Source organism: Pongo abelii, chromosome 19 (assembly GCF_028885655.2).
Source record: "Pongo abelii isolate AG06213 chromosome 19, NHGRI_mPonAbe1-v2.0_pri, whole genome shotgun sequence".
NCBI lineage: Eukaryota > Metazoa > Chordata > Mammalia > Primates > Hominidae > Pongo > Pongo abelii.
The window spans coordinates 75,396,096-75,418,207 of NC_072004.2; the positions used below are offsets into that span (position 1 = coordinate 75,396,096).

The 22,112-nt window shown below is 51.4% G+C and overlaps 1 protein-coding gene across 5 annotated transcripts in view; it reads left to right on the forward strand.

The window, feature by feature from the left end:
• The window catches only part of NMT1 (N-myristoyltransferase 1), a 56,912-nt gene extending 34,800 nt beyond the window's left edge, over positions 1-22,112 (forward strand). For 3 of the 5 annotated variants that reach the window (XM_063717929.1, XM_063717927.1, XM_063717928.1), the window contains 9 exons: positions 6,819-6,937; positions 9,344-9,435; positions 10,277-10,393; positions 11,525-11,695; positions 12,551-12,659; positions 16,038-16,208; positions 16,797-16,964; positions 17,942-18,079; positions 18,700-22,112. In XM_063717929.1, the coding sequence (XP_063573999.1) occupies positions 6,819-6,937; positions 9,344-9,435; positions 10,277-10,393; positions 11,525-11,695; positions 12,551-12,659; positions 16,038-16,208; positions 16,797-16,964; positions 17,942-18,079; positions 18,700-18,720 (1,106 nt within the window). In that variant the 3' untranslated portion in view covers positions 18,721-22,112. 5 annotated transcript variants of the gene reach the window in all.

The window sequence follows — 22,112 nt, forward strand, 5'->3', positions numbered from 1 at the left end:
GTTCCTTGGTAGTTGTTTTCAGAGGGTGGTTTTTAAAAATGCAGCATAAAGACTGTCATTCAGAGACCTTACCACTTTATAGCAGCACACCTTGAGAACAAATAATGATTCTTGCCAACAGCAGTGGCTCACACCTATAATCTCAGCACTTTGGGAGGCCAAGGAGGGAGGATTGTTTGAGCCCAAAAGTAAAAAAAAAAAAAAAAAATAGCCAGGCATAGTGACATGCACCTGTAGTCCCAGCTACTCAGGAGGCTGAGGTGGGAAGATCACTTGAACCTGGGAGGTCAAGGCGGCAGTGAGCTGAGATCACGCCACCGCACTCCAGCCTACACGACAGGAGTGAGACCCCCAACTCAAAAAACGAACAAACCAAAAAACCCAAAAAGAAAAACAAAACTATTGGCACATGAAGAGTGGGAATGTCTGCCCAGAGGTCTTTTTTCCACTTAGGTTTATAGAGAGTTTGTCTTGTTTGTCTGGGCACATGTTTATTCCTAGAATGGGCAAAGTCCCCAGCCTGTTCCCCTTTGTCTCCTAGCCAATGCATGCTTACTAAATGCAAAGTGGTTTGAGATTTTGCTTAGCAGTGATGGTTCAACAACAGGAATACCATATATAGATTTCATCAGCACCCCTTAAAAAAGCTATAATGAACTGCTAAAGGGATGGAATAGGCAGAATGTCTAAAAGGATTCTGGAAGGGACTGGATCCTGTTAGATATGCCTGCCAAGACTGAGCCAAGCCAACCTTGATGGTTAACTTCAGGACTCAGCTGACAAAGTTTCTGAAGTGGTTGTATCATGATTCTGGATCCACTGGTGGCCTAGTTCCTGTTTTCTTTGTGACTGGGAAAGTAAGTATGTTGAAAAAAACCATATTCCAACACCAAATGTAAATGACTTTCAGCTTGTCCACATTACTGCTCCTTTCCAGAAACACAATGAGACTTCACTAGTATGTTCGGTGCAGAGGAGGAGGGTGGGGCAGGGCCAGATAGGGTAGGGCCAAAGACTGCTGAGGGGAGAAAGGCAGCTGTGCCCGAGGAGATTTGTCTGCTGCAGAGGTTGGGAGCAGCTACTACATGAGGCCTGCAGACCTGCAGGATGGGCATTGCCTAATTGCTAGTGGAAATGCAGTTTGTCAGGCCCCACCCCAAAGCTGCAGAATCAGAACTGCCAGAGGATTTCTGTCCACTTTGAAAGTTTGAGAAGCTCTGCTCTAGAGCGGATGCAGTTCTTAGAAGCTTGGTCACAATAGAAGCAAGCTGAGGAGGTGCATCCCTGCAGGTGAGGGAGAGCAGAGCACTGCCCAGGTGGACAAGAGGGGTGCCGATTCCCCCATCACCATGTGTGTTTGGCTGCCCTCATCGGCCAGGTCCCAGGCCCACTGGCTAAGCCCTCCAGCAAGGCTTTGGGCCACAGGGTGGGGTCCCAGTGACCAGTTTCTTGCTGAGGAGCAGGAAGGATGCAGAGAGCCACACATCTCACCTCTGAATGAAATCCCTGATGAGGTGTTGTGTGGTGGCTGCCATATATCTTGGCTGTGTTTTCAGGTGGCATTTTGGAGTTTTGGTTTGATTTTATTTTTCCTGAGGAATTCGCAAATGAGTAACCTTGCTACGTTCTTCACAGATAGTGGCACCTGGTAAAAAGGCAGATTGAGCCCGGGCGCAGTGGCTCACGCCTGTAATCCCAGCACTTTGGGAGGCCGAGGCGGGCGGATCACCTGAGGTCAGGAGTTTGAGACCAGCCTGGCCAACATGGTAAAACCTCGTCTCTACTAAAAATACAAAAACTAGCTGGGCGTGGTGGCACGGGCCTGTGATCCCAGCTACTTGAGAGTCTGAGGTGGGAGAATCGCTTGAACCTGGGAGACGGAGGTTGCAGTGAGCTGAGATTGCACCACTGCACTCCAGCCTGGGTAGCAGAGCAAGAATGCGTCTCAAAATTAAATTTAAAAAAAAAAAAAAAGCAGCTTGGGATTAATTTGCTTCTGTTCCTCTTCAGCCCAGCAATACTTTGTTTTCCTTTCACCTGTAGATGTGAAAGTGCTTCAGTTTAGTTCTCAGAAAGCTCAAGAGAAAACCACAGAGTTGCTCATACGGGCCCTGACACTTTGAGGAAGGAGGAACAAGGTCTGGTTTTATTTCTTCTGGCTTTGCCTTCTGTGCAGTGTGTGGTGTCGGACTCTGTGGAAGAGTGGTCACCCTAAGCATCTGACTAGTCTGCCTTTGAGGTCCAGGGTCAGTCAAGCCCCAGTTAGAGTCCTTTGTTTGTGTCAGCCTGTAAAAAGTACCACCTTGGCAGGCGTGTTAGCCTGCATGGCTGAGGCGTCACCCTAGTTCTGAGTTTTCTCGGGGTGGTGGTACCTACAGCTTCTTGCCCTAATTTTTTTTCACTTAATTGGAGGACTAATGATTATAAATCTCGTGCATATCAGCTGCACTGTGTTTTTACAGTACTCTCCACCTTCTTGGGAGAGTTTTAATTAGATGGTATTCCACTAAAGAAACCTACAAGTCTCTCTTATTTATTTATTTGTTTGTTTATGAGACAGAGTCTCACTCTGTTGCCCAGGCTGGAGTGCAGTGGCGCGATCTCGGCTCACTGCAACCTCTGCCTCCCGGGTTCAAGCAATTCTCTGCCTCAGCCTCCCAAGTAGCTGGGATTACAGGCGCCCGCCACCACGCCCGGCTAATTTTTGTATTTTTAGTAGAGACGGGGTTTCACCATCTTGGCCAGGCTGGTCTTGAACTCCTGATCTCGTGATCCACCTGCCTCGGCCTTCCAAAGTGCTAGATTACAGGCATGAGCCACTGCGCCCAGCCCTCTCTTTTATTTTCTTGAGACAGGATCTCGCTCTGCTGCCCAGGCTGGAGTGCAGTGGCATGATCATGGCTCACTGCAGCCTTGATCTCTTGGGCTCAAGCAATCCTCCTACCTTAGCCTCCTGAGTAGCTGGGACTACAGGTGCCTGCCACCATGCCTGGCTAATTTTTAAATTTTTTGTGGAGACATGGTTTCACTGTGTTGCCCTGGCTGGTCTCAAACTCCTAGGTTCAAGCTGTCCTCCTGTCTTAGCCTCCTAAAGTGCTGGGATTATAGGCATGAGCCACTGCACCTGACTGAGACCTGCAATTCTTTAGAAGCTTAAAATTATCCTAGGTTTACCATGGAAAGGCCTTCAAGAGGCCGGGTGTGGTGGCTCAATGCCTGTAATCCCAGCACTTTGGGAGGCCAAGGCAGGAGGACTGCTTGAGCCCAGCAGCTCAAGACCAGCCTGGACAACAGGGAAAGACCTCGTCTCTACAAAAAAATTTAAAAATTAGCCAGACATGGTAGCACATGCCTGTGGTCCCAGTTTCTCAGGAGACTGAGGTGGGAGGATCGTTTGAGTCCTGGAGGTCGAGGCTGTAGTGAGCCATGATCGTGCCACTGCACTCTAGCCTGGGTGACAGAGCGAGTCCCTGTCTCAAAGATTAAAAGATAAATAAAAATGAAAGGCCTTCTTAGCAGAAGTGTTTTAGTCTGTATAACAACTGTAAGAGCCGCAGATGAACTTTTGATCTCCCGCTTCAGATCATGTCATTCTTCTTTTTAAAGTCACCCCTTTCCCACTCATGTCAATGGAAGCAGTATCCTTTTCTGTCTTTGGTCAGTGGAATGCAGTGTGGCCACTCTGTTTTAAAAAGTCACTATCAAAGGGAGGATGTGCACTCACCTGGTTTCTATGGGTCCCAGAGAGAAGCTTCCCCTCTCTTTTTCCTCTGCCTGGCCTTTGTTTGGTTTAATGTTTTCCGCATCTCAGACATTCTCATTTCTCCGAAGTCCTTCACAGTTGCACCACATTGCTTAGTTTTGGGTCTTTGATGTTTGATGTCACGGAAAGAATTTTGAGGGAAGAGTGTGCAGAAAGAAACCCATTGAAAGCTCAGGGTTTTCTTTAAACTTCCAGATTCTTTTAAAGCAAGTTCGAAGTGTCATCCTTAGTCATTTATTGGTTCATGTTGGCCTTGAGAGAATCAGCTGCATTCTTGCTGTGCTCTGCAGAGCAGCCTTCCACCCCTGCTCAGCAGGAGGTACTCAAAGGCCGTTGTAAGGGAGAAGGCAGGCTGCTCCCCACAGAGCAGGACAAGCAGAGGCCATGATGCTGGCACCACACCGAGGACAGCACAGGAGCCTTGGGCTGCTTCTTGGCATCGAGGGCACTCCACAGTGGGAGTCTAGTAAAAGTGGCTGCTCCCTTTTCAGTGTTTCCTGTAGCTCTACTTTTTCACACCCACCCTGCCCCACATAGTCCACCTGAAGCCTGGCTGATTCCTAATTATCCTTGAGGTCTTGTCATTATATATTTCCTCTGAGAGGTCTTTCCTGACACACACACACACACACAGGTCCCATAGCACCCTGTACTTCAGTCTTACTGGCCCTCGCCATGCCAGGTGACACGTGTCCATGATAGTGAGGACCTGTGTCTGTTTCATTCGCCAGCCCCTGCCACAGAACTGGCACATTCTAGGATTCAGTGAACACTTCGTGAAGGAGTGAGTGAATGGAAGTGCCTGTTGCATGTAGGACCTGGTAGCCAGCCTAAATGAGAAGATTTAGCCTTGAGGTTATTTTAGTACAGTAGGGAAGACCATCAGTATTCTTGGCCATGGAGGTAATTTAGGGGGAAAAAAAGAAGGTTCTGAAGTGTATAGGAGAAGGTATAAATTCAATACAAGTTGGGAAATTAGCACCTAGATAAGACTAGAGGGTCTGGCCCTCAGCTTTGTAGGCTCAAAAATGTTTTTTTTAATATACATAGCTGTCAGTTGGAAGCGGATTGACTTAAACAAATTCACAAGAGCTACTTTATGAATAATCAAATGGTGGGTTTTGGCTGGGTGCCGTGGCTCATGCTATAATCCCAGCATTTTGGGAGGCCAAGGCAGGAGGATCACTTGAGTCTAGGAGTTCGAGACCAGCCTGGGCAACAGTGAGACCTCATCTCTACGAAAAATAAAATTAGCCAGGCGTAGTGGCGCATGCCCGTAGTCCCAGCCACTCGAGAGGCTGAGATGGGAGGATCGTTTGGGCCTAGGAGGTCGAGGCTGTAGTGAACCAAGGTTACGCCACTGCATTCCAGCCTGAGCAACAGAGCAAGACCCCATCTCACCGGTCATGAGTTTCCTAACTAGGGAAGAAAAATGTGACCTCTCTCCCAAGCAAACCTGTTGGGAAGCCTGATTACCAACAGAGCAGGCTGCTTCCCTGCTGTGTGTCCCTGCACTTTCCAGATCCTGACCCGCAGCATGTGGATAATGACTCATTTATTTACTGTTTCCCCAGAAGATGGTATGTCTCATGAGGACAGGGACTTGGTCCTTTTTCCTGCTGTACACTAGGGGCTGGCATGGTCACTGAGTCACTGGTGCATGGTTGGTGCTCAGTAATGTGTGTGATGGAAGAGGATGACATGATCAGTGCCAGCGGTGGTGTCGTGTGCTGCAGCCTGATGCAGCCCTTTCCACCACACTTGCCCCACAGATTATTCTGGGAAGGTCTAGAGCTTCCTGTTACATGTTAGAATGAAATGTTTGGACTTTGGGAGGCCGAGGCAGGTGGATCACTTGAGGCCAGGGGTTTGAAACCAGCCTGGCCAACATGGTGAAACTCCATCTCTACTAAAAAAAAAAAAAAACACACACCAAAATTAGCCAGCGTGGTGGCGGACACCTGTAATTCCAGCCACTCGGGAGGCTGAGACAGGAGAATCGCTTGAACCGGGGAGGTGAAGGTTGCAGTGAGCCAAGATCGCACCACTGTACTCCAACCTGGGCAACAGAATGAGACTCTGTCTCAAAAAAAAAAAAAAGAAAAGAAAAAGAAAATATTTGGGAGCAGGAGTCTGAAAGTCAGTAAAAGCATGAATTGAGTGCCTAGTCTATACAGAGCCCTTTGCTAGGAACACTGTTACTGGGTTGGTCCCTTTTGAAGACTCCATTTTCCAAAATGCACTAAACATTGCATTCTTCCCAATGTAAACATGAGTGAGCCCATTGTAGAAATGAAATCATCCCAAGGGCCAGAATTCAGTGGTGAATCTCTCAGCATTTATGAGTCCGATTGAGCTCTGGATAGGAATGAGGGCTGTGTCTTTGGAGCACTCCCCACATGCTCCCACAGAGGAGGGGCCTATCCTGCTCAGGGAGGGGATGTGTCAGGGTGACTTCCCGGCAGCACAGTGTAGACTTGGTGATTCAGCCCAAAGGCACTTGCAGGACTCTAAACACTGAGGGCCTGAGTTGGCAGTAGCAGTTAACTGGCTCACGCTGCTGAAAGCCAAGGCTGGCAGGGCCACGATTGAGCCTGGCGCCTAGAAGCCATCATCTGGTTCAGAAATGGGCCCAGTACATTGTTGTTGCTGTTGACACAAAAGCAGCCTTGTTGTGACTCCTTACAAATCCATCCAGACTGATGGGCCTGGGCCAGGGCCCTGACAGCACTCTTTACACCAACCAGGAGGCAGGAAGCCAAATTACTAAAGATAAATGTTTGTCATTCAGTGACCCAAGGGAGATTTAAATGGATTTCCAAAACACGAACCACCTTGGATCCCAGTGATTGTCCTCAGGTTTTGCCATGAATTGGCCCTCAGTTAGGGGCTAAGGGTAGCTGGAAAGATGGTTTGCAGTTGCCAAGCACAGAGTGTTCTTCAGATGGAGGGCTCCTAGGAACAGGAGGAATTTGCTCTGGTTGAGTTTTGAACTGAGCCCTTTACTGCCCCGAGGGGGCAAAGGGTGAGGCTCACAGCTGTGCTCTTCTTTCAGGCGAAGTGGTGAACACCCATGGCCCCGTGGAGCCTGACAAGGACAATATCCGCCAGGAGCCCTACACCCTGCCCCAGGGCTTCACCTGGGATGCTTTGGACCTGGGCGATCGTGGTGTGGTGAGTGGGCCCTCAGAAGGTTAACACCTGCGGGTAGGAGCCATTTTCACAGTAAGCCCTGCAGTTTCACCGAGACCACGTTTACTCGAGCCCTAGAGAGCTGAGCCAAGGAGGTCTGAACAGACTCCAGTCTGTAACTTCCTGGGGCATGGCCAAGACTCCACATAAATAGCTCTTAGCTTTTCTGGCAGGTTGAAAGTTAACCTCTGTAGCCCCCTGACGTGGATACCTGTTTTTCATTTATTCTTTTTTGTTCATTCATTTATTTCCTTATTTTCTTTCTAGTCTGTCTCCTGACTGGAGCAGCTGGGGCTGCTAAATGAGGCCCTGTCCTCCCCTTTCCACCCCAGCCACCCAGAGCCCCTTGTTTTGACCTGAGGAATTTATTTCCCTTATAAAGAATGATGAAAATGTCGCCGGGCGCGGTGGCTCACGCCTGTAATCCCACCATTTTGGGAGGCCGAGGCAGGTGGATCATGAGGTCAAGAGTTCGAGACCAGTCTGACCAACATAATAAAACCCCATCTCTACTAAAAATACAAAAAATTAGCCAGGTGTAGTGGTGTATGCCTGTATCCCAGCTACTCGGGAGGCTGAGGCAGGAGAATCTCGTGAACCTGAGAGGGGGATGTTGCAGTGAACTGAGATCACACCATTGCACTCCAGCCCAGGTGACAGTGCGAGACTCTTTGTCTAAAAAAAAAAAAAAAAAAAGTCAACAGAATTTTTTTTTTTTTTTTTTGAGATGGAGTCTCGCTCTGTTGCCCAGGCTGGAGTGCAGTCGCACCATCTCAGCTCACTGCAGTCTCTGCCTCCTGGGTTCAAGCGATTCTCCTGCCTCAGCCTCCCGAGTAGCTGGGATTACAGGTGAGTGCCACCACGCCCAGCTAATTTTTATATTTTTAGAAGAGATGGTGTTTCACCATGTTGGCCAGGCTGGTTTCGAACTCCTGACCTCAGGTGATCCACCCGCCTCGGCCTCCCAAAGTGCTGGGATTACAGGCAATGAGCCACTAGGCCTGGCTTTTTTTTTTTTTTTTTGAGATGGAGTCTGGTTCTGTTGCCCAGGCTGGAGTGCCAGTGGCGCGATCTTGGCTTACCCCAACCTCCACCTTCCAGGTTCAAGCGATTCTCCTGCCTCAGCCTCCCCGAGTAGCTGAGATTACAACCATCTGTCACCACGCATGGATAATTTTTGTATTTTTAGTAGAGATGGGGTTTCACTATGTTGGCCAGTCTGGTCTCGAACTCCTGACCTCATGATCCACCCGTCTCGGCCTCCCAAAGTGCTGGGATTACAGGCATGAGCCACTGCGCCCAGCCTTTTTTTTTTTTTGAGATGGAGTCTTGCTCTGTCGCTCAGGCTGGAGTGCAATGGCACAATCTCGGCTCACTGCAACCTCCACCTCCTGTGTTCAAGCAGTTCTCCTGCCTCAGCCTCCCCAGTGGCTGGGATTACAGGTGTCTGCCACCACGCCAGGCTAATTTTTTTATTTTTTAGTAGAGATGGGGTTTCACCACATTGGCCAGGCTGGTCTTGAACTTCTGACCTCAGGTGATCCGCCCACCTCAGCCTCCCAAAGTGCTGGGATTACAGGCTTGAGCCACCACACCCGGCCAACAGAATTTTTTAATACCAAAGTTGGGCCAGCAGATGGAGATAGCTGAGAGGGCAGAAAAAGGCCTTTGTGGCTGGGTATGGTGGCTCACACCTGTAATTCCAACAATTTGGGAGTCTAAGGTGGGAAGATCGCTGGAGCCCAGGAGTTCAAAATCAATCAGCCTGGTCAATATAGTGAGACTGCCCCACTACAAAAGAAAAAAATTTAAGAATTAGCCAGACATGGTAGTATGCCCCAGTAGTCTCAGCTACCCAGGAGGCTGAAGTAGGAGGATCGCTTGAAACCAGGAGTTGGAGGCTGTAGTGAGCCATGATCACACCAGTGCACTCCAGCCTGGGTAACAGAGTGAGACTCTATCTTGAAAAGAAAGGAAAAAAGGCCTTTGTTTGGGCCAGATGGTAAAAAATCAGACAAGGTGAGAAATAGCAGTGACTCTCCGTGGAGTAATTCCTTGACTAGCTTCGAGAGTCTTCTCTCTATAGCACTTCACAGAAGTTGAGACCAGTGGCTGTCGGTTGTTGATGGCACAGAATGATGAAGTGCTTGGTGAGTTAGGTGGCATTCTGGGTCTGCCTCTCTACCACGTGATGCCTCAGTTTTCTGCTATAACTAGGGTGTTTGCTCCAAGAGTTCCTACCATGCCAGGGGGCAGAAGGATTTGTGAGACTCCACGTCGTTTTTGGTAGTTTGCTTCATCCTTCTGAAAAGCCTAGAGTCCCAGGGTATTGGAGTTGGTCTGCTACCTGGCAGAATACCTCCAAGTGAGCTGCTTATTTCTTTACAGCTAAAAGAACTGTACACCCTCCTGAATGAGAACTATGTGGAAGATGATGACAACATGTTCCGATTTGATTATTCCCCGGAGTTTCTTTTGTGGTAAGTTGTAGGGGCTTTCTTGAGGTTCTTGAGGGCAAGGCATAGAGCAGAACCACCAGAGGGCACCAGAGTTTTCATCCCTGCCAGGGGCCAACCTTTGAATGGCAAATTAGTGTCATTTTTGAGTTCCTGCATCTGAAGAACACTTGCTTTCATTAGCGCTTAGAATTGCAGCTTAGTTTAAGACAATTGACTGGGTGAGGGAGACCTTTGTAGAGCTGGTACCCAGGGAAGAGGTATTCATTGTCTGGTGACTTTATATAAGAAAGTAGGGGCCATGAGACCTACTAAGACTGAAAGAAAAGAAGGCACATTTTCTGTCTAGTTCCTGAGCATGCTCAGTTGTATAGCCTTGCCTGGCTGAGCCATCCACCTGCCCAGGCCACGTTTAATATCCAGGAAGAGAGAGGCATGGGCCGAAATGGAGAGGGACTAACTGAAAGGGAAGGAAGAATTTGTACCAGAAGGAGGGAGACGGGATACCAGAGCTCCAGGGTTGCCACAATCAGCTCTCAACCATGGGACCCACTGGCCTCTGAACCAAAGATGCCAGTCCCTTGGTTCAAGCTGTCAAAGTGAACACACAGAAATTGGATCAGGCATGAAGTCCTCAGTATGATAACCTTGGGTTGGATGAGTAACTAGGCCAAATGGGATGAGCAGCCAGAAATGGTGATGGCTCGATTCTGTGTGTCCAGGACGGCTTGACCCTAAAGAGAATTCAGCTATGAACCCCCAGGGAGGTGGTAGCACCAGATCCGAACCAAATTTGGCTGTGGAACCCAAACAGCTTGTCCAGCCTGCCGGCAAGCAGCACAACCACCCCAGCCTCTCTTTTCAGGGCTCTCCGGCCACCCGGCTGGCTCCCCCAGTGGCACTGCGGGGTTCGAGTGGTCTCAAGTCGGAAATTGGTTGGGTTCATTAGCGCCATCCCAGCAAACATCCATATCTATGACACGTAAGCACCTGCACCTATCCCCGCCCCCCCACAACACCGCCATCCTGCTTGGTCTGGGAGGGAGGAGAAAAAGGCTGCACAATGTGCCCCATGAAAGGAAGAGGGAAGGTCTCAGGAAGGGAGGATGCCCAGGTGCGGGGACTGCAGATTCATCCTAGGAACCACCTGTTCTGCTCAGAGTCCCAGTCGGCTCCCTTGTTTGTGGCCCAGGTTGGAAGGAGCCCACCCTGAGGCCTGGTGTGCCTGCTCAGCAGAGGCTTGTTTTTGTTTTTATTATTTTTTAAATTTTATAGAGGCAAGGTCTTGCTATGTTGCCCACGCTGGTCTCAAACTCCTGAGCTCAAGTGATCCACTCACCTGTGCCTCCCAAGAGTGTTGGGATTATAGATGTGAGCCATTGTGCCTGGCCAGAGGCTTTTTTTAGTCTCACTCTGTTGCCCGGGCTGGAGTGCAGTGGTGCGATCTTGGTTCACTGCAAGCTCCACCTCCAGGGTTCAAACAATTCTCCTGCCTCAGCCTCCCAAGTAGCTGGGATTACAGGCATGCGCCACCACACCCGGCTAATCAGAGGCTCATTTTTGAACGCCTGTACCAGTCACACTTGGAAGCACTTGAACAGCAGCAGAAATGGGCCAGAGCCAGTGTGACCCAGATTCAGATAGTCCTTGGGGCCTGTGATCTCTGCTCTTCATTTTCCCTGGAAGTGTTGAAACCATCTGCCTGCTACAGTCTTCAGGGCTTATCAGCTGTGTTCTTGAGGGAATCAGAACGCTTGAAACCCTAGAATTGCCTTGACCTGCCCCATGGGTTCCCTGTGCTGCTTCCCTGCATGCTAAAGGTGGGATTCCCCAGCCGACTCCTAGGGACTCATCAGGGAGATGCTGGTGGTACCTTCAAATAAAGGTGTTTGCTTGAGTCCCACCTTCCTTTGGAAATAGATTCTGTTGAAGTGAGGCAGGCTCCTGGCCTGGTGGAGTGTGGTGGGGAGTCCCAGTACTGAGTGCAGGTGGCAGCTAAAAGTACACCTGTGCTGCAGACCTGGTCCTTCTAGGTGTGGCTGCATGTGCTTGATGGGATCACCATTCCCTTCTCTGTTAAAAACCTTGTCACCTGGATTTTCCCCCCTCTTAGAGAGAAGAAGATGGTAGAGATCAACTTCCTGTGTGTCCACAAGAAGCTGCGTTCCAAGAGGGTGGCTCCAGTCCTGATCCGAGAGATCACCAGGCGGGTTCACCTGGAGGGCATCTTCCAAGCAGTTTACACTGCCGGGGTGGTACTACCAAAGCCCGTTGGCACCTGCAGGTAAAACTGTCTTCCTGTAAGGCCCCAAAAATACGGGTGTCTGCACTGTAGTTGAGGAGCATGTGCCACTGTGAGTCACAGCTCCGCCCTTAGCATCCCATCTCTGGAGTATCTGGTAAGGCGGGCACTTGGTGCCTGCAGGAGCCAGATGGGGAGCATGGAGAGGGCGGGAGGGTTGTAGGGATGGCAGACTGGCAAGTCTCTGCCTTGTCTGGAGGGCTCTTGGTGTCTGCTGGCTGCTGCCATTTGGAGATGGTTGGGGGCGGTACTGGCGGTTTGTTTTTGTTTTTAGGGATGAGCCCATATCTGGATTTTTATGGGAAATGTCCTGAAGTTTTAAATGGTTGGCTCAAATTGTTTTGAATATTGTGTGCACCAAATAGAGCAAGTTAGCTATGTGCTCTAAGGGCAACCTCTGCCTTAGAAAGTTGTTTAAAACAATTGAATAATCTCTCCCTAAAGAACTTTAAAAGTAAAAACACCAGGTGTGAAAGCAGAAGAGGAGGAGGGAGGAGGGTGAGTGCCTCTGCCATCATCTTCTGGGCATGACTACAGTCCTTTTCCGTTGACTTGATTCTAGGAGTGAGGATTGCTCTCCCCAGACAACCGCTGTAGCAGAGGAATAGTTTTTGAAATTGAGCAAGAAAAATAGGGAGAAAGAAAATCCAGGAGGAGCTTTGGCAGCACTCACTGTGGGAAGGGGGAGGGGGAGGCTGGAGAGCAGGGTGACACCACTGACTCCGGAGGCACCTGATGTGTCTCTCACGCCACCTGCTGGCCAGCTGGGGTCTCCCTGCCATTGTCCTAATAGGGATTGGCCAGAACCCTGAGGACAGGACATTTGTGTCCCCACAGGTATTGGCATCGGTCCCTAAACCCACGGAAGCTGATTGAAGTGAAGTTCTCCCACCTGAGCAGAAATATGACCATGCAGCGCACCATGAAGCTCTACCGACTGCCAGAGGCCAGTGGTGCCCCGGGTGGTGGGCAGGGGGCAGAGAGGGCAAGGAGAGCCTGGCTGTCAGCAGGAAAGAAGGGCTCTGGGTGGAGAGGGAGCTTTCTCCTACCGGAAAAGTGAACCAGCCCATAGTCTTCAGATTTCCTGGACTTTCTATTTCTGTTATCTGAAGCAGGATTTTATTTTAGTTTAACTTTCTCAGTTCCTCTGAGTCTGTGCCTGGACTAGCTTCTCTGCCATCTGTTGAAAGGCTCAGAGAACACCTATTCTCTGTAATTTTAGCCTAAGTAAAGCATAAATAGAATGATGAATCCACTTATGAACCTTCATACACACAGCAACGCGTTCCAAAGCCCAGCGCAGATGGGTCAGGTAAAGGGTGACCTAAGCTTGTGAGGGAAGCCCTGATTTCTAATCCCAATTTCCCCACCCAGATTTGGCTGAAGGACTGGGCAACCTTAAAGTGAGCTGCTTTTCTGTTCTGGGTCTCAGTTTTCCTAGTTTCCCAAAGAAACAAATGCTCCAACTGTGGCTGGCTTCAGGTAGGGATTCTTTTTTTTTTTTTTGGAGACAGGGTCTCATTCTGTTGCCCAGGCTGGAGTGCAGTGGCACAGTCGCAGCTCACTGCAGCCTCGACCTCCCAGACTCAAGTGATTCTCCCATCTCAGCCTCCCAAGTAGCTGGGACTACAGGCGTGTGCTGCCATGCCCGGCCAATTTTTGTTTTTATAGAAATGGGGTTTTGCTGCCAGGCGCAGTGGCTCACACCTGTAATCCCAGCACTTTGGGAGGCCAAAGTGGGCAGATGACGAGGTCAGGAGATCGAGACCATCCTGGCTAACACAGTGAAACCTTGTCTCTACTAAAAATACAAAAAATTAGCCAGTCGTGGTGTGGTGGGCGCCTGTAGTCCCAGCTACTTGGGAGGCTGAGGCAGGAGAATGGCATGAACCTGGGAGGTGGAGCTTGCAGTGAGCCAAGATCGCGCCACTGCACTCCAGCCTAGGTGACAGAGAGAGACTCCGTCTCAAAATAAAAGAAGGCCAGGCACGGTGGCTCACGCCTGTAATCCCAGCATTTTAGGAGGCCGAGACAGGCAGATCATGAGGTCAGGAGATCGAGACCATCCTGGCCAACACGGTGAAACCCCGTCTCTACTAAAAATACAAAAAATTAGCTGGTCGTGGCGTGGCGGGCACCTGTAGTCCCAGCTACTTGGGAGGCTGAGGCAGGAGAATGGCATGAACCTGGGAGATGGAGCTTGCAGTGAGCCAAGATCGCGCTACTGTACTCCAGCCTAGGCAACAGAGCAAGACTCCATCTCAAAATTAAAAAAAATTAAAAAAAAAAAGAAGGCTGGGCGCGGTGGCTCACGCCTGTAATCCCAGCACTTTGGGAGGCCGAGGTGGACGGATCACGAGGTCAGGAGATCGAGACCATCCTGGCTAACACGGTGAAACCCCGTCTCTACTAAAAATACAAAAAAAACTTAGCCAGGCGTGGTGGTGGGCGCCTGTAGTCCCAGCTACTTGGGAGGCTGAGGCAGGAGAATGGCGTGAACCCGGGAGGCGGAGCTTGCAGTGAGCTGAGATTGCGCCACTGCACTCCAGCCTGGCCGACAGAGCCAGACTCCATCTCAAAAAAAAAAAAAAAAACACGATTTTGCCATGTTGCCCAGGCTCGTCTGAATTCCTGGGCTCAAGTGATCCACCCACCTCAGCCTCTCAAAGTGCTGGGATTATAGGCGTGAGCCACCGTGCCCATCCCAGTAGGGATTCTTAAAAATCCCTTCTCAGGCTGGGCGGTGGCTCACGCCTGTAATCCCAGCACTTTGGCAGGACAAAGCAGGCAGATCACAAGGTCAAGAGATTGAGACCATCCTGCCAACATGGTGAAACCCCATCTCTACTAAAAACACAAAAATTAGCTGGGTGTGGTACGTGCCTGTAATCCCAGCTACTTGGGAAGCTGAGGCAGGAGAATCGCTTGAACCTGGGAGGCAGAGGTTGCAGTGAGCCGAGATCGCGACATTGGACTCCAGCCTGGCGACAGAGCAAGACTCCGTCTCAAAAAAAAAAACGAAAGAAAAAAATCTCTTCTCTTTCCTCGGAGTGCTTCCTATTGGCCATCAGTCCACACAGTTACTGTGTTCCTGCTGACGTGAGGCTGCCTGCCTGGACTCCTCAGCCTCTAAACAGGATTGATCACTCTGAAATCAGGCTTATCCACCAAGTGATTGCGGTCATTAGTGTCCCATCTTGAGAGACTGCTGCAGTACCGTTAGACACTGCCAAAAGCACAGGCTTGGGGGACTGTGGTATGTGTCTTCTCCCTTCTGTTCTCATGACAGATCTGCTGTGCGTTCTAGGCCAGTGGGCAGGCAGGCAGAGAGCATTCTTACAGTGCTGCAGCAGCCAGAAGAATGTCTCACCCATGTCTGGGTGGAAACCCCAGCATGACTGTGTTTTCAGTCCAGGATTTGAGGTATCATTGTGGGAGCTGCCATGTAGAATGAGGTCATTGAGCGTTCCCCTAGAGAGACGAGGATTTAGCAAGGAATTTTAGAGGCTGGAGGTTCTAGAACTGAAGTTTTAGAAGCAATTCCTACACTGGGAAGCATTGTGTCAGGCACTGACTGAGGCCTGTAAACTGTGACACCACCCTGTTTGCAGATTGCCCCAAGCCCACCTTTGTGTATCTGAGCCGCTGGGGATGTTCTACCAGCCCCGGTATTTGCTCCACAGGATCACATGGTTTCGTTCCACTGAAGCATTTTTCTAGCAAAAGCAGCTGCCGGGTGGGACGCTGACTGGGGATAAAATCCTGGGAGTATGCTGCTTTTCTTCTGAATTTAACCAGCAGCCATGTCTCTCTGGGAAGTACTGGTGTAACGGTGTCTGGGTGGGCAGACCCTAGCTGGGCCCTGGGGTCTGTCTGCGAAGTGCTCTAAGTCTAGCAGAGAAAGAGCAGTGAGTGTGGGATGGCATCAGTCACAGTTCAGTGAGAAGCCTGTGAGGACCGCTGGGCTGCGCGGGCAGAAGGTACAGCTAGAAAGGCCAACCTGGCCCAAGGGTAGAAAGTCTTGTGCTCTGGGGTGGGGAGTTTGAAAAAAGGGTGGAGCATGAAGGGTTGTGTTTTCTTAGGGAGTCAGCCTGGGGCCATGTAGATGGTTGATTGATGTAGCAGTCTGAGTCCGCCTGGACTAGGAGGGAAAGGGCCAGAAGATACGGAAAAGGCAGGCCCTGTGCCTGAGGAGATATGCACGGGGGTGCAGGGAGCTGCAGAATGACCAGGGATTCTCTCTTGAGGGCCTGATCTATCCTTGCCATGGATAGATCCAGGGTGATCAGCTCATCTCACTCCATCTCTTCTGTCTTGCTTCCAGACTCCCAAGACAGCTGGGCTGCGACCAATGGAAACAAAGGACATTCCAGTAGTGCACCAGCTCCTCACCAGGTACTTGAAGCAATTTCACCTTACGCCCGTCATGAGCCAGGAGGAGGTGGAGCACTGGTTCTACCCCCAGGAGAATATCATCGACACTTTCGTGGTGGAGGTGAGTCGGGGAGTGGTGTTCCAGGCCTCTTAACGCGTTCCCAGAGAGGCACCCCACTGAGTGGCTGGGTTCCCAGGGCTCGAGTGTTGGCACCCTAGACTTCCTTGACCATCTGTGTTTGGTCCTCCCTAAAAACAGGGGGTTGGTGCTTGAATTTGCTGAAAAGATACCTCTGGATCTGGCTTGAGCCCTTCTCCCCCTCTGCCCCACTTTGATAACACAAAAGAGAGAACTGAGCCCCGCTTAATCCTTCAGGAAAGCCTGCAATTCCCTGCCTGTCCCAGCTTAACCCAGTGCTGATCAGACATAGGAGACACAGTCTGGGGGGATGTGAGCTGTAAGAAGAGGTCCCTGGCGGTGCCCATGCTGGGAAAGAGGTCTGGCAGGTTCAGCCCACGATCACGGCTCTGTCCTCAAGTGCCCTGAGCCAATGTCCCTCCTCCTCCCCACATGTCCTGTTGCAGTTTCTACCCGTTTATCTAGAGGGGCAGAGCTGCCTGAAGGTGGAGTGAGAGAAACATTTTGTTCCTGGGCCGCAGTGCCACTGTGCATGCTTGACATTGCGTCTTTTTATTGCCTTCCCTTCAGAACGCAAACGGAGAGGTGACGGATTTCCTGAGCTTTTATACGCTGCCCTCCACCATCATGAACCATCCAACCCACAAGAGTCTCAAAGCTGCTTATTCTTTCTACAACGTTCACACCCAGACCCCTCTTCTAGACCTCATGAGCGACGCCCTTGTCCTCGCCAAAATGGTGAGGAGCAGACCAGGGGGTCTCTGGAGATGTGCGGGGAAGGGGCAGTGGAGCCATGGTGAGCACAGCTCCCGGGACGTAGCCTCCCATGGGCTGGAGGCTCTGAGTCCTCCTCACCTGTTCTGCTTAGGCAGGGTTCCCACAGTTTTTAGCCAGAAACTCAAAACTCGGAGGGAGCAAGGAGCATCCGAAGTGAAGGCATTGAACTCCTCCTGATTCATTTCAGTGAGTTTCATTCTCACAGGAGGCGCCACCAAGGAGCCTGAATAGCCAGGCCTTCCCTGGGAGGACAGGGGTTCTCCTCACAGCTTTCCCAGCGTGGGAAAGGGGTGATTGCTGTCTATCGTGGTGAGTCATTGGAGCGTCCAACTGCCAGCAGCGGGTGGCGAGCCCGTCTGTCAGTGCTTTGCTATGGGTTCTGGTGACCTGTGCCCAGCCCAGCCTGCTGTGGGCAATCTGGTCCCTGCCCTGTGAGAGCTTCTGCTGCAGTTGGTGAGGTTTAGGAAGCATCTTCACAGTCTCCAAGCGACGCAGCAGGTGTCATACAACATGAGGTGCACTGAGGGCCTGAGAGTTGGGGCATCCATGGAGTAAGGAAGCAACACAAACCCCACGTAGCTGACCAGAGCCAGCTTCTCAGAGGAACGGGCTCAGGGTTTGGACTCCAGAGAGGACTGTGGAGATTACTAGAGTTTCAGGGAGGCATAACCAGGAATAGCAAGAGCCCTGGCCTGGACACTGAGTACATATGTGTACACTCTGAGGGACACTGGGCAGAGGCCAGGCTGGAGGGGGCGCTCAGAGTGTCCTGAGAACTACCCAGAGAGCGGGGATTAACGTGGAAGCAGCGGAGCTTCTGAGGGAACCTTGTTCTTGTGGCTGCCCACAGGACAGCTTTGAAATGGCAGCAAAGGGGTAGGAAGGAGGCTGTCCCCACCTGTCCTCACCTGTTCTTGTTTCTCCCTGCTGCTTTGCAGAAAGGGTTTGATGTGTTCAATGCACTGGATCTCATGGAGAACAAAACCTTCCTGGAGAAGCTCAAGTTTGGCATAGGGGACGGCAACCTGCAGTATTACCTTTACAATTGGAAATGCCCCAGCATGGGGGCAGAGAAGGTAGGTGACGCACAGCCAGAGTCCAGGCCGCCCGGCCCAGGGAGTCCGTCTCCAGCAGAAACCGGGCCATGGGTTGGGGAGACAGCCGCAGTCTGGGTCCTTGTTACCTCGAGTTGAACCTTTGAAAATGCCCTCCCTCTGCTGGCCAGACCAGCAGGTCAGCGTTCCCCTCTCAGCAACTGGTGTGAGGATGGCAGAGGGGACAGAGCCACACAGGAGCACGAAGGTCATCTCCAGTGAGGCCTTCCCACTTGAGGGAACCGTGGAAGTTGAGTTGCCCATGGTTTGCCAGGAGGGTAGGGCTGGGGGAACTCTGAGGAGGTTTCCTCTCCCGAGCTGCTGCCCTCTTCTGGCATGACACTTTCTTAGGCCTTCCTCCCCCAGCACCACAGGGGACATGGGGGTGAGCTGGAGCGTGGGCCAGTTTTCCCTGGGAGGTCTGATGGACGTGTGAACACTGGTGTGGAGGTTGAGTGTGGGGCCGGCTGGGTGTGAGTCTGCTCCCACAGCACAAGCGGTGGACCCGGGCCCAGCCACTCGGAACTTCGGGGATAGGGGGTGTGGGAGAGTCTTTGGGCCACTGTCGACTCAGCTCTGCCTCTCTCTGTTGGCTCTCCTAGGTTGGACTGGTGCTACAATAACCAGTCACCAGTGCGATTCTGGATAAAGCCACTGAAAATTCGAACCAGGAAATGGAACCCCACCACTGTTGGTCCAATTTTCACACACGTGAGAACCCCTGGCAAAGGGAGCAGAACTGAACCGGCTTTACCAAACCGCCAGCGAACTTGACAATTGTATTGCGATGGCGTGGGCTGCGTGACGTCACCTCCGGTCGTGTCTCTGGTCTCCGTGTTTTCCAGTTAATTACATCCTCATGCAGCCGTGATCAAGGGAATGTAACTGCTGAAAACTAGCTCGTGATTGGCATATAATGGAGTTAACGGGTGAATAATAAAAGTATATATATATATTATATATATATAAATATTTTAAATATCTTTCATGTTCCAAATGTACAAGGATGTTTGGTCTTTAATGAAAAGCTGAATCCAGATCATTCCTCAGAATGAGGACCTGAGGACAGTGGCAGACAGACGCGTTGGCACAGTTCATGGTTTCCTCCAGAGGAGACATTGGCTTATGGGGAAAAAGAGGATCTGGAGAACCTCATCCAGCTCCCCTTCTGAATCAGCTAGGATGACTGGCTTTGAGAAGGAAGGGAAGATGGAACAGGCTCAGATCTCACGGGATGGCACGTGGAGCTCTTGGCTGGGGCTGACCCTGGGCAGGGAGTTTCCTGCAGGGCCAGACCTGCCTGCATTCTGAGACACAGCAATGGATGGTCCGCAGAAGCAGACCTCATTGATTGAGTCCTTTCTTCCATCCCCTTGGCCTGCTCCCTGTAGGAAGTCATCCTGCCAACTGATTTAAAAGGGCTCTTTAGCCAGTTGTTGTCAACCTTATAGGGATGAGTCCCCTGTGAGATTTTGCTTTTCCACTGCCTGGGATGATGCAGTTTGAAGAGGCCCTTGGACCTCCTTGTAACATCGGGGACCTTTGGAGACCATATCAGTGTAAGCCCTGCTTAGCTCATCTTAGAGCAAAGAGCCAGCGCCCTGATGTCCCCGGGGTGGCTAGGCAGGAGTGGCATGGGGCCAATACCCAGACCCCTTCAGCCACCAGCCCCTGGCCTGTGCCTTCCAACCCATTAGCCATTTCTTGTTGTGCCCCTTTCCAAGATACAGCCTGCAAGTGGTAGCAAGAAGTGATTAGAGGCAGATCTGGACTTGGCAACAGAAGTGGTTTCCCATTTCCATTGTCTGAGTCTGATTTTCGCTGATGCTGTTTTGTGGATTTTTGTGGTAGTGATGGTTGTCAGTGCTGCCAGTTTCCCAAAACGTAATCAAGCCTCTGGTCACATGGCTGTCGATGTAGGCATTCTAGAGTGGTGTTCAGCCAAGTGACCGGGCAAAATTGGGCTGCGGAATTGTCAGGAACTCACTTCCAGGCTTGGATGTAATTTTTGCTCTAGAGAGAAGCAAGTGGTGGGGAGGAGGTAGCATGACGTGTGGCGTGCGGGGTTTCCTTGCTGCCGTCACCTCTCCGCTCATACGGGAATGAAGCCTTAGCCAGGAGGCCAGGCTCAGCCCTGTGCCACTCACCGAAGCCACTCTCTACAAGCCAGCACGGGCTTGTTGCAGGCTGTGGGTTTTGGTGTGGTTTGTCAGAGGCTAATTCTGCAGAGTTTCCAAAACCAGAAGACATCGTATGCTTGGGATGGGGGCTGTGCCACCCGTGGGAATGCTGCCCGCTCTGCAGACTGCTGCTAGAGCCAGCAACTCCACTAAGGTGGATTTTCATCAGAGGCCTGCAGGGGCCTCCCTTTTCCCATTGTTCCTGTGCTGCAAATTGCAGGCCCCAGCAATCGTGACTGACGTTTGACTCCTTGACTCCAAGAAACCGAGACCAAAGAAGCTGCTGTTCTTAGCAAGATGCGCACTGCGTTCCACAGGTGGGAGGAGTCGGAGAGGCAGGGGCTTGCTTTGCAGCCCCACAGACAACAGTTGCACAGTGCCTCAAGCCCCAGAGTGGCTCACCCTGTCCAGACCTTTGAGGATATCAAAGAACAAAGTGCCCAAGTCTTTCCTACCTTGGGGGAACCTGGAACTTGGAAAGGCTCCCTGTCCTAGTCTTGATCTGTTCTGGGCCAGGTCCCAGCTTGAGCTGCCTCTGAGATTTGGGCTGTGCGGATCTCTGGAGTGAGCTCTGTTTCGGTTGACCCAGGTCATGGAATGGAAATGGTGAGGCCCCAGGGGCTGTTCTGGAAGAAACAGATCTCCTGGCAAAGGCCCCAGCATCTCCCTCACTGAAACCAGGTGGCCGGCTCCTCGGACTCTGCTTTATCTCGTGGTGAGAACCCTGCCCAGGTGTGCAGGGTTTGGCTTGCGAGCTGCTTGCTGCTCGTCTGATTTTTGTCCCAGTAGTCCCTGCGTTCTTCATTCAACCCCTTCTGGGACTTCAGGTCAGAGAGCTCAGAGAGCACCATCCCGGGGGTCAGGGCCTCCCCACAGGAGCCCTGCAGTGTGGTGGCGCCATGGCTGGCTCGAACCAAGCAAAGGAAGGACCCTGAGGCCTTCACGCTGACTCTCCTCGAGCAACTGCTGTTGGAAGGCCTCCCTGGGCCTGGCCCCCACCCTCTGCCACCCAGTCCTCCCAGCTGCCATGTTTCAAAGACGACCTTTACCTCCTGCCTTTGGATTGACTCTGCATTTGACCACGGACTCCAGTCTGTGTGTAGGGAGAGAGCTGAGTAGGAGGCCTCCACTCCGGATCGAGGCCTGTATAGGGCTCGTTTCCCCACACATGCCTATTTCTGAAGAGGCTTCTGTCTTATTTGAAGGCCAGCCCACACCCAGCTACTTTAACACCAGGTTTATGGAAAACGTCAGGCCTTCCCCACAACTCGCGTCTAACTGCCGTCGCCACCCTACTTGCTGGCTCTCGGAAGCCTAGGGGAGTCCCTGTGGTCCTGAATTCTTTGCCCAAAGACAACCAGCATTTAACCAACCTAAGGGCCCAAAGGCCTTGGACAACTGCATGGAGCTGTGCTCTAGGAGAGGGAGGGGAACCAGATGTTAGGTCAGGGGAGGGAGCAGGAGTGTCCCTCCCGTCAGTGCCTACCCACCTGTGAGGCAGCCTTCTGATGGCCTGGCCCACCTTCCCCAGAACCAGGGGAGGCCTGAGGCTTCAGTTTTGCTCTGCTGCAAAATGAAGGCGGGCCCGCAAGCCGACTGCACCTAGGGAGGCTGTTGAGGACAATTTCATTCCATTAAATTAAAAAATACTGACTGGCTGGCAGGCAGGTGCCACGTCTGGGAACAGGGATGGGGGAGCTTCACCTTTTTGTCTTGGCTTTTCTTTGGGCTATGGGGGGGCATCCATTTCCAGGGTCGGGGAGGAAATACCAAATGCATTGTTGTTCTGCTCAATACATCTCACTTGTTTCTAATAAAGAAAGCAGCTGAACAGA